Source organism: Neovison vison, chromosome 11 (genome assembly GCF_020171115.1).
Source record: "Neovison vison isolate M4711 chromosome 11, ASM_NN_V1, whole genome shotgun sequence".
Taxonomy (NCBI): domain Eukaryota; kingdom Metazoa; phylum Chordata; class Mammalia; order Carnivora; family Mustelidae; genus Neogale; species Neogale vison.
Window position 1 is genome coordinate 31,575,309 of NC_058101.1, and position 13,072 is coordinate 31,588,380.

Here is a 13,072-nt window from a genome sequence, read left to right on the forward strand (position 1 = left end):
ACTTCACTTCAAGCATAGTTTCGCCATTTCCAAAGGTAGAACTTTTTTTTTTTTTTAACTGTCGCACAACTTCACCTTAAACTGCTGTGAGCGTCTGTGTTTCCGTTTTCCATGCACCGTAATGATTCTGCACTGAGCTGCTTCCATAATAGGCACACTTTTATGAATCTCAAAGTGAAAAGAGGTGGCACTCACATTAAGTAGTATGGCCGCTACAAAATGTTACATCTCGCTGACCATTGTTAGAAGTACTTGAAAGTACTTACTGGCAGGCAGGCACTCAAGATCTGAAGAGATCTGACAAATAAAAATCCCCTCAACTATGACTTTCCGCCAGCAATTGATACTGCTTCAGGAATCCAAGAGTATTTCTCTCTCTCTCTCTCTCTCTCTCTCTTTTTTCTTCCTTTTGCCTTGTCACAACCTCTTCTTCCCCTCTTGTCATCAAAAATTTTTTTTCTCAAGCCTGAGACAGATTGTTCATATTTATAACAGCAACGATAATTTACAACCAGCATGGCTTTATGTTCACATAGATTTGTTATACACAGCACATCGTAAGTGTATTTACAAAGCGCCTTTCTTTCCCCTCCCAGGGCCATCAGATGTGTTGTAGATTTAACCTCTCATTAATCCTTGCCAAGCACCATGCAGGTGTTAGGATCCACAGTTTATGGATGTAGAACAAGCAAGAGTTGGCGTGTGCTCACAAATTTGAAAAAGAGATAAATTATCTGTCTTATATAGAATGTTGCTTGAAAAGGGAGGTCATTAGAAGGTGACCACCTAGGCATGTGGAAAAACACTCTATCAATATCAATAATAAGAAATGGTGGATTTGGTGAAACAAGATGGGATAGGGAGGGAGACAAACCATAAGTGACTCTTAATCTCACGAAACAAACTGTGGGTTGCTGGGGGGAGGGGGGTTGGGAGAAGGAGGGTAGGGTTATGGACATTGGGGAGGGTATGTGCTTTTGGGTAAATTGGAAGGGGAGGTGAACCATGAGAGACTATGGACTCTGAAAAACAATCTGAGGGGTTTGAAGTGGCGGTTGGGGTACCAGGTGGTGGGTATTATAGAGGGCACGGCTTGCATGGAGCACTGGGTGTGGTGAAAAAATAATGAATACTGTTTTTCTGAAAATAAATAAATTGGGAAAAAAAAAAAAAGAAAAAAAGAAATGGTGGATTTGGTAGTGGGAACCTAGGATTACATGGTCTTAATTCCCAATTCCAAAATGAGCCTGGGCATCTTAATGGAATTTTGTAGGTTTTTTTTTTTTTTTTTTTGAGGGTGTGTTATTTACTTTCTTAAACACAAAAATGATCACTGTACCACAGAATCCTAGCTCCCATGAGTGAAATGCGGAGGTCAGTTTTAAATGTAGCCCTCAGACAAGGTGTCGGTAACCATTTCACATGTGATCAGTCTTCTAAAAGGACAAGTGGGCAAGTGATACCTTTCCTATTAGAAATATTTAGGTGTAACTACCCAATACAATCACATAAGTGATGTAGAATTCTTCTAAAGAGCAAATAAAATGGGTTTTCTTCATTATTTATGGTTCTCAAATACTTTTTTTCTTTAGTAACTTAAAAGGAATAATATAGGAATCTTCCCAAAGGAATACTTAGAGTAACTAGAGAGACTGTAAGCCCCTTCTTATACCCTACTGCCAAAGGCTCAACTTCTTTTTTTTTTTTTTTTTTTTTGCTTGTTTTTTACACCTTGTAAGCTTGATTATACTTGGGTTTATCTTTTTTTAGTTAAAAGAAGACAAATCAAAAAGACGTTCTTTGGGAATAAAACAATTCCCTATGTGCTTAGACATTCTTTTGTAGGGAAGACTAATATCATTTAATTCAGTTCAACAATGAGTTACTGAATTAGTATAAGCCCAATCATGGGGATGGTGCTTCAAGAAATGCAAATTAAAATTGTGTACGTGTGTCTGTGTGTATGCCTTGTGGAAGTTAAAAGTCGTATAGAGATGACTATTATTTAAGACAAAAATAAGTTCCATATTTTGAGACAGATTCAAACAAACTGCTATGGGTCATTAAGGGAAGAGGATCAAGATATTATAGCCAAATGTGAGAATGGAAGGTTTTATGCTGGAAACACCATTTGGCTTTGAAGAATGATGAGCATAGATGGAATACAGTCCGTGGGGAGGGAAATGGGCATGGGTTAAGTAAGGCCTTTACCGAAAACAACACATATGTTTTGGTTGCTTTCTGGGGAGCAGTACCGGATGGACTGGGATAATCACTTGAGCCACACTAAGAACAATCCTCAGTGCCAAAATGTAGTATGCAAGCTTCATCCTGTGTGCAGAGGGAACTATTTGGAAGGCTTTTGTACAAGTGAGATACTTGATGGCATTAGACTTCAGGAATATTTATTTAGCTAATTTGCAAAAATAGTTTGAAGTGGGGCTAAAAGGAATTAGGAGAGCTGGTTAGGAGACACAGTAAGAGGTAACGAGAAACCTGTTAGTAGTGGTGGAAATGGAAAAGAAACGAAGGGATTGATTTAAGAGCCACCATAGAAGTAGAATTAACAAGATCTGGAAATAATTGGAAATAAGAAATGAATCCATTGGGTAGCCAAATTTGACCTTGGATATCGTCTACAGAAATAACTACTAGGAAGACACAGATGTATGAAATGCAAGGAAGGTGGTAAGATTACTTTTGAAAACCTCCTCAAATATATGTTCAATTAAACATATATTTTCTCTCACATTTTTTCTTAATACCACATTACATTTGCTTATTTACTTAATTATTACTCACTTTATTTACATTTGGTTCAGTGACCAAACAAATCACTGAAGTGAACTGAGTGACACAAGGAAACAAAACATGGTCACCCCCTTCATCGAAACCATAACCACTTTGAGGAAGCATAGGACAACAGATATGTGACTCTGGGACAAATATTTCTGTGGGGATGATGGGAGCTTTCTTACCTCTCTGTGGTCATCTTGGTGAATATTTAGCAACATAAAAGGTACTGAATATTCATTCAGTAATGATTGATATAGTAAGTAGTAGATACTATAGATATTCATAGGAGTAAAGATCATTTCATTTATTTGGTCAAGCAATTACTCTGATTAAGACTTCATGATAGGGACGCCTGGGTGGCGCAGTTGGTTGGACGACTGCCTTCGGCTCAGGGCGTGATCCTGGAGTCCCAGGATCGAGTCCCACATCAGGCTCCCAGCTCCATGGGGAGTCTGCTTCACTCTCTGACCTTCTCCTCCCTCATGCTCTTTCTCACTGTCTCTCTCTCAAATAAATAAATAAAATCTTTAAAAAAAAAAAAGACTTCATGATAGGCTGGAAAGGTAGTTTCTACCTTCAAGGCATTTACAGTTTGAGACTGGGAAACATACTGTAAATAAATAAGTACAATCAAAAGTTAGCAGGTACAGGGTAAGAGTCTCATGCTCTACCGACTCAGCTAGCTGGGCAGCAGGTACAGGGTAGATCAAAAGAATGGACCAGAGACTAATCATGTCAGGATGTAGAAAGGAATACCACAGCATGTTTATCTTTCCAAATTACACCTCTTTTATTTTCTTTTTTATCCCTCTTCATTCATAAAAACATTAAGTAATGATGGTAGAGACTGTAGAAAACATAAAGAAATGAGTTTAATTTTTCTCATATAAAAGTTGAACTTTATTTATTCAAATAGCCTTTTTTTTTAATTTTTTTTATTCTTTTTTTTTTCCAATTTATTTATTTTCAGAAAAACAGTATTCATTATTTTTTCACCACACCCAGTGCTCCATGCAAGCTGTGCCCTCCACAATACCCACCACCTGGTACCCCAACCTCCCACCCCCCCGCCACTTCAAACCCCTCAGATTGTTTTTCAGAGTCCATAGTCTCTCATGGTTCACCTCCCCTTCCAATTTACCCAAAAGCACATACCCTCCCCAATGTCCATAACCCTACCCCCCTTCTCCCAATCCCCCTCCCCCCAGCAACCCACAGTTTGTTTCGTGAGATTAAGAGTCACTTATGGTTTGTCTCCCTCCCTATCCCATCTTGTTTCATTTTACTCGAAGGTGAACTCACCTCCTGTATGGACTTTAAGTTTCAATTTAGTGTGAGAATTTAACTAATAAATTAAAAATAATGCCCATTCCTTAGTTCACTCCAATCACAATTTACTCCTGCTCCCTCCTTCCTGTCCTTTTCAAAAGTTAGTTACCTATGTATTACTGTCACCCTAAGCCTGACTTACTTGTGTGAGTGTGTGTGTGTGTGTGTGTGTGTGTGTGTGTCCTTCTTGTAACTATCACTATGCCTGGTCCATGATAGGTGCTCAACAAATGTTTAGCAAATCAAAATGGAGTTTTTTCCCTTTTGACTCAATACTAGCTTAATACCTAGAGACATGTGGTGCTAATATTTAAGATGGATTGGTTCATTCTGTTTAAGTAGCACATAACCATTCACAGACCATTGAATTTAGTACTATTAAAGGGTAATTTTCCTTCTGGGAATTGGGCCTGTTGCAGATATATTTTACATATTCAGTCTTTTTTATCATCACTAGGCAGGTAAAGAGATTAAAATAAAAGGTGTTTTCAAGTGTGCAGTTGTACACGTAAACTGCATTTGGAAATGGCTGTGTATTCCAAGAAAAATATAGAATTATTCAATGTGCTTACACCCAGAACTATCCAGAAGTCACCTGTCTTTTCTTAAAGATGAAAATATTAATGTTTAATTTCTGTACTACACTAGCCACCCAAATGACTTAGAAAAGCTATAACTTCCTCCATTTTGTATCAGTGTAATAAAGCTCAATGGAATTAATCGTAAGCCTGTTTTACCCAATTTTATACTTTTGGCCCATTGTGATACTTTCAATTTGTTTTATTGTGTTTAATGTAATGTTTTTACTATTGCCTCTAATTCACACATTTTAACAACTTAAAAGAGAGCTTTTGTGTTTTATTTTTTCAAATAAGTTCCTTTTAGAATATGAAAATTTAATACTTCATAGCCTCTCAAACCTGTTGGAGAGAACTTCATGGCAAATTGCTTTGACATATGTTCTCTCCTTTCTTAGTATAGCCCTGTTACTAGGTATTTCTGTTCTTATTTAATTTTTACTGAGTAAAACCTGAGACCTCAAGGGGCTAAGAGACAGCTGGAAGCCGTGTGTTTTTAGGTACCACGCGTAGAGCCAGAGTTAGAGGGGAAGGATTTGAGTTCCTCTGTTTGTTCTCTCAAAATTCAGATAAGCAAATCAGCCATACTACCGCTGGCCAAATCACATAGGATATTTATGCTGAGTAATAACATTTGACATCGTGAACATTTACACATGCCAAGCCCCACCTAAGTGCTTTATATGTGTTAGCTCTTTAAGCCTTACCACAATTCTGTGGAAACAGAGGCACAAAGAAAATCGCCCAAGGAAAACACACCTAGTAAATTATTAAACTAGGATGTGAGCCCAGCCAGTCTGCACTGTGATGCCTTAAATGTTACTGTCTTTGCCTGTGTTTCCATGAAAGGAACAGATTTAATGAAACAAATATAAACTGTTAATGCCTTCTAAACTACACTACCTATCAGTAAACTTAGAGAAAGTTATCCTTGAACCATGTAATTCTGTGAAGTACTGTAGTGGAAATTGAATTTGTTTCCACATTCTAAGAGGAAACTTTTATTAGTGGTCACTCATTAATTTTTTATATATTTAATATCTGATTAGAATTTTACTGTGTGGAAAATCCCTTCCTATTCATTATATAATTTAGAGTTACAGAACTTCATAATATAAATGAATTTAGGGGCCAACCCCAACATTTTAATGACAAAGACCAAGTTTTAGAGAGCTTCCATGACAAACACAAAGCACTTAACCAAGCTCAAAGCCAGATCTTCCAAGGTCATTCCCACACTGAAGAAAAATGTGAGCATAATAAATGAGGTGTGTGTGTGTGCATGTTGTATACTGACTGTTCTTTAAAAAAAATAATATTTGTAGAGGGGTATGACTTAATTGGCTGACTTGCATGTCTCCTAGGTAAGGCTGTCCTTCCCCTGAAAGAGGATCAACTCCTAGATGAAAATCCTAATCTGTTTAATGGCAAATAGCCAAATGAAAAGATTTAATTGCCTAAATACTTTTGGGAAAGTTTCTAGGTATACACATGTATTGGATATTTTAAAATAATTAACTCCTTTTAAAAGTCAAATAAGTAACAGTTTTGCTTATTCATTGATTTGTTGCTTGTTCTAATAATTGCTGGTGAGCTTATTTATGTGATGGAAGAAAGCCCAGCTGGTAAAACCACCAAATTACATTTTGTTTTCTTTTCTTAAACTCAGTCTGTCTGATGCTCTAATTTGGAAGGCAACATGCTTTTAAGAAGATAATTTATATATTTATTCTATCACTAGTTGAAGAGACACAGAGAAGTTTCTGACACACATGCTTTTCCCATATATACAGGACTTGGACTTGGTGCTATTTAATTTTTCATCATGTGCTTAGGACATTTCCTGTGGCTTTGGTTCATTGAATGGAATAATGTAAAATTAGAGTTTCAAATTATCCCTGGAAGCCTGCAATTAGCAGGCATTCTCAAGAAAACTAAGCAAATAGAGTAAATCATTACTTCCTATGCATTTTGTTCATTTTTCTTAAATTTCATGTCATAAAAAGCCCATAAATCATTTTATTATTATATCTTAGCTCCAGTTTGAATCCACTAAGTTATCACTAATTATTTAAAATATGCTTAATCAAATTTCAGTAATAATACATAATATGTTATGCATTATCAAAATTTCTGACATTAATCAAAAGGAGACTATTTGTTCCTGCTGGTGATTTATACAGAAAACCGTCATAATATTCTGTATATTCAAAAGGGTGCACAAGATAAAGTTAAACCTTTTCCTTTAAGTCATAATAGAAATACCTGAGCCAAATATCTGAGCCAGACTTACCTAAAGATAATTTATGGTATAGAAGAAGAGAGAAATAAAAGTGTGTATTTGCTGTTTCTGGTTAATTGGATCTATTCTAAGTTCTTAAAAAAGAAGTTCTTAAGATCATAATAAATTCATTTTCCCACATTCTTTTTTCAGAATTTAAAGTCTGTAGTGAGAGATATTCTAAAATGTTCATGCATTTTAAACACTCAGTGATATAAAATATCATAAAATAGCCTGTGAGCTTCACCAGAGACCTTACTGTGAGCCTCCTCTAGATCCTAACACAGTGCCTGGCTCATAGTGATACTCCATTCCACTCCACTGGCTAAACTGCTTAGTGCTTCCTTCACAGAAGTCTTCCTGGGTGTTCTGTCCTATACTCCAAGAGCAATTCATTTCTGACGTACATACGCTGCATTCTATTGTACTGTGGAGTTTTTGCATTCATCTGTGTATATATGGGGAGGACTAGGAGGAAGCTTATTTCCATGAATAAATTGTAATGCCATTAGGCATAATAATCATATGTAATTTAGTTAGCTAACACATGAACTTTATATAACTCCCCATCATATGTCATTAAGCATCTTTCTCCCAGTGAATAAAAACAGAAGGAAATATTTGCTCTGGTGGTACCTAATACCCTTTTTCTATGCTGTTTTTCCATTCTGATGTTACTTTTCTGCCTTGGTATCTCTATCAAATGCTCTATTCCCCAGCCTATTAACAGAAAAATGATTTCTCATCACTCAATTATCCTTAGATATAAATTGGTTTTCCAGGTATTTGAAGTTAATCTTTTAGTCATTATTGGAAATGAAAATCACACACTCTTCTGTCGGGATTTCTGGTTAAAGTGATGCAGGAGACAGACATAAAAGGTAAAAAACATTTATTTATATCCTATTTTGAAGTAGGCCAGTGGGCCTCATGCTAGCATGAGGTCACACTCACCCATAAAGATAATTAGATAAATAGATGCTACACCTCCTCCACCACCCTGAGCTCCACATAAACACATGCATGCAAACTCTTGAGCAAACTTAAAATCTTCAGAGATTTCTCTAAACATCTGCACATTAGAAAAAGAAATCATAATGATGCATTCTGATTGTTGAGATTTATTTTATTAGACCCTTTTATATGGTATTTCATTTTATCTCAACCTATGGGGAAAGTACTATTACCCCACTTTACAGATGAGAAAATTGAGGCTTAGAGGAACTATGTACCTTGCTCAAGGCCACTAGACTATTTGCCAGAGAGCTAGAATTTGATTCCAGATCACTAGGAATTTAAACCCATTTCCATTTCAATATCATTACCACTAAAATCTGATGCCACTGAAACACTGATCCTACAAGTAATGCTGGAGAAGCTGGCTAATGCCAGTGTGGGTCTATTAGTCAGGATGCCAGAAGAAAGAGAAGGCATATACAGTTGGGTAATTTGAGAAAAGTTAAATGTTGACAGTTTACAACAGAGTGGCAGTACCCTCGTGCCAATTATAGTGGACATGGTGAATGCTGTAGGCCTGAAGATGTGAACCTCTGTTTAATAGACTATGGAAAGAGAGGTTCCAGAAGGAGGGAGTGAGGGGGAGAGAGGACTGAGCTGCCAGACAGGGCTATGCCTCTTGGTCCAGGAATACAGTGAGATCCTGAAATCCTGGGGGTGGGATGGGATGAGGGCATGGTCCTGCTAATCTTTATCATTGGCTGAATTCAGCTGAAAGCCAGAAGGCAAGGGAGGCTGAGGACATAGTTGTGCCCATCAGCCACTAAGGAGAAAGGAATGTTGAGAATGGATTTGGGTTAGTAAGCAAGGAGTGTTAATAAGTACATCTTCTCTGCCCCCATCCCTCAGACCCACCCCCATTCTCTATTATCATAAGTGAAAATGGCAGAGACTTAAAAAAAAAAAATAGCTGTTAGGTTTTGTGCTCCTTAATCCATGGTTGTGATGTTTTTGAAATGTATTGGTGTGCTTTCAGCATTTCTTAGAGTTTACTGTATTGTGAACAAGGGAAGTATGAAATATTAGTTAGGGCCTTCCCTCAAACAGGTACATCTTTAAAGTTTTGAGGATTTCTTTTTATTTATTTGTTTTGGGTTATGTCAAATCAGATACAGTTTACATAACAAAAAGCACCCATTTTAGTTTCACAATTCTATCAATTTTCACAAATATATATTGTCCTATAGCTAACACTGCAGTCAAGATATAGAATATTTCCATCATTCCCAAAAGTTCCAAAGCATTTTTTAATCCTTAATCCCACCCAAGTCAAATTTCACCCTCTTAAATGTTTGGTATCCTCTTTTGCTTCTTCTGACTGTAAATAGGAAAATTGGTAATATTGCCCAATAGAATGTTGCAGATAGTAGATGCTTTTATGGCAAGTACTTTTTTTTTTTATAAAAGTTGATTTGTGTCCCTAGTTTTCTGAGTAGTATAAAGTATTTTTTACTATATATTAGACTGATTTACTATATATTACTATACTTATTTACTATATTTATTATTTATATTGTAGATTATATTATTTAACATAATATGTAATTACATTTTATATATATTATATACACTTGTATTTTATAATTTTATATATAATTATATGTTATATATATTTTTAAGATTTTATTTATTTATTTAACAGACAGAGATCACAAGTAGGCAGAGGCAGGCAGAGAGAGAGGAGGGAAGCAGGCTCCCTGCCTAGCAGAGAGCCGAATGATACGGGGCTCGATCCCAGGACTCTGGGATCATGACCTGAATCAAGTGCATGACCACTGAGCCACCCAGGTGCCCCTATATATTATATATTTATTATTATTTACTATATATAATTTGTTTACTACATATTAGACTGAGGAAAGATTCACAATTTTGGCTACCAATTGAAATCACCTAGTTCTATTAAATGACCCAATGACCTGATAGCATCTTATTATCGTGGGATGTTTAGGGTTAAGACCAAGGCATCAATAATCTAAGCTTTCCAGATAATTCCATATGTGGTCAAACTTGAGACCCTATAGATCAGACCAGTTGTTCTCAACTCTGGCTACACAATAGAATCTTTTGGGCAATTGCTTAAAAATGCCTTTCCCCACTCCCCATTCTGATTTATATGACCTGTTTATAGAAGTTGACTACAGGAAAAAAAATAAGATTCGAATAACATATTTCTCAATAGCTGGGCTTTAGTTAATCAAGGTTTTATTATAGTTCTGTGTATTTGGTAGCATTCAGTAAATGTTAAATGGAGGTCCTAATCCCAAAGCAGAGTCAAGAAGAATAAAATATGCTCCCTCTTGGAAGTAAACTGTTTGTGTATTTGAAATAATTATCTTGGCAAACTATCACTTTCTGAAAATTGTCCTCCTAGGTAATTTACCTCAAATGGTAAACCTTGTATTTTTAAGAAAATACTGTATTTCAACTTTATTTTCTCATCGTACTATTAGGCACATATATATCTTGCCTCACTTTCATAATTCTCTTCAAGGAAATAGACAGAAAACAAGATTAAAAGACTGAGGATAAGATTTAAACCAATCTCCCACTTGGAAACATAAATGAGGCTATTGCACCTCTAAACCTGAAGAGTACTACTATGCAAAATAGAGCAATGGTACTTTCTGCTTTTATAATGTAAATATAAACACAAAGGACTCCTAGCCCAATAAGTAGAACAAAAATGAACTAAACGTCTCATGAAACAGCTATGGGACTAACAAAATATGTACATCTAATATCTTTTTAGATTTCAGGAACTAGTAACTAAAATAACAAAAATCTTCTTTTCAGCATAAAGTTATTGATGACTTATTATGGCAGAAATGCTCATTAACAAAGCCCCTAAACTCGATTCTATAAATAATTAATCAGCATCACGCATGTTTCAATGTGCATTAATAAAGCTAGGTGTTGTATTTAATCCCTCAAATATAAACTAATGCAACAAACAGTGATTTTTTGAAGATAAATGTTCTTGGTTTAAAATTTTAAAAATATAAAGCTTATTTAATGTGACCTTCCAACTACTCATTTAATTATTCTACTTGTTTTTTTTTTTTTTTTCTTTTCTTTTCTTTTTAGGACCACCTCAGAAAATAGTGTCACCTAAACAAGAACATGAAGATAGGAAACATGACAAAGTCACAGATAAAGGAAGTGAAAGTGGCACTTCCTGCAATGAGCTCTCCACTTCCAGCTGTGACAGCCATTCAGAGGCCAGCACTCCCCAGGACAACCCACCCAGTGCCCAGCAGGCAACAGCTCACCAACCCAACACCTTAACGTTGGATCGCCCTTCCAAAAAGGCACCTGTGCAATGGATGCCCCCACCAGACAAACGCCGAAACAGTGAACTCTTTCAGACACTCATCAGCAAGTCCCGGGAAACGAATCTATCCAAAAAGAAAGTCTGTGAGAAGCTAAGTGTGGAAGAAGAAATGAAAAAGTGTATTCAGGATTTTAAAAAAATCCACATTCCAGATTATTTTCCAGAGCGCAAACGCCAGTGGCAGTCTGAACTGTTGCAGAAGTACGGCTTATAGTAATCGTCACATTCCTGCCGTGTTTCGGTGACATTCGATGTTTACTACAGTGTTGCCGCCTGACTATATCCTAACAATGGTCAGTGTGATTCTTGCTGCTCTTCCTTTTTGTGAACAGTGGACGTGGGACAGTCTTTTCTTTCATTCTTTTTTGTTGTTGTTGTTTTTAGAAATATGATTTTGAAAAAAGAATAAAAAACAAATGTTGATTCAAAATGGCATATCTGATTCAACCCATTTTGCAAGAATGAAAGTAAAATGTGCATGATCAAGAAGCTTCGAATCTTGATTTTTTTGAACTGTGGTCAACTGGATATGTTTGTTATTTTGTAACTCGCCAAAAACAAATCATCGTATCGCTCCAACAAAAATGACAATATGGGTGAAGCAACATCAAGTAAAATGTTCGATGATGGTTTGGGGGCCCCAAATCCAAAACTGTTTAAATGTTAATGCAATAAAACAAGTTATTATTTTTGCATGAACACAATGTAACAAATAAATCACAAGACGTAGGGAAGATCTGTTTGTTGCTTGGAAAGAAAAAATTACAAAAAAATTAAGAAAAAAAAAGTGTTTTAGGCGAAGCCTGTAAATGTAAACTGTCTAGGAGATTGATTTTATTTGTTCTGGATCTGTGATATTTTTGTGTATGTGTATGGTGTTCTGTATGTTAAGATGGTGTAAATATGCCTTATGCTGTTGTGTTATGGCACTGACATTCATCTATTAACGCTAGTCATGATTATTTCTGTGAAATGAGTCCTTACATCAGGCTGTGAAAATTGGTCTAATGATGCTCTGAAAGATCCTATTATCGTGTTAATCAAAATAATTGAGGGAAATGGTAAAAAGCTTTATGTATTTATTAAAAAAAGGAAAATATATTAGAATTCCTTGATTTCTGTTGACTCTTCTTTGAAAATACCCAATTGTCACGTTGTCCTCCATGTTCCTTTAAAATCCCAAGCTGGAGAATGATACGTTCAACTGTAATGTTGACAAGTTAGAATTTCAACGTGATTCAAAATGGATATAGAGTCCAATCCAGATAGCCCTGGGATTGATTAATAAACCCTTAACCCACAAGAGAAAAAGACTTCAGCTGAGAATGCACTAAACTTCTAGTTTGGCTGACAACCAGATTGAAAGCTTCTCTAAAAACAATTGGGAAGTTACCTCCACCAAATTAAGAGACAAAAATGTCAATAGCAAGTGGAAAGTTTAGCCTGAATGACAAAAGATTTCTTCCTGATTGCGTGTATGGAAATGAGCTTTCTTAGCACAGGCTTTAGATTTGCCTCACCATCTCTACAGAAAGAAATACATAATATGAAATTTCACTAAGAAAGAGGCTGAGAGAGAAGGTAAAAATATCTTAAAGAATTGTAGAGGTCCACCTCTGTGATGGGTTAAAAGTTGAGGAGCACTTGTATCATTTCTTTAATATTACAAGGAGATAAGCATTGTTAACTCAAAAACGTTTTAATCTACATGCATTTTTAGGTATTCTTAGATGTCTC

At 35.9% G+C, this 13,072-nt stretch overlaps 1 protein-coding gene across 1 annotated transcript in view; it reads left to right on the plus strand.

The window, feature by feature from the left end:
• Positions 1 to 12,442, plus strand: part of KCTD8 (potassium channel tetramerization domain containing 8) — a 258,410-nt gene extending 245,968 nt beyond the window's left edge. Inside the window, exon 2 of the mRNA XM_044268090.1 lies at positions 11,089 to 12,442. Coding sequence (XP_044124025.1) covers positions 11,089 to 11,549 — 461 coding nt within the window. The 3' untranslated portion in view covers positions 11,550 to 12,442. The remainder of the gene's footprint in view (positions 1 to 11,088) is intronic.
• Positions 12,443 to 13,072: the final 630 nt, after the last annotated feature.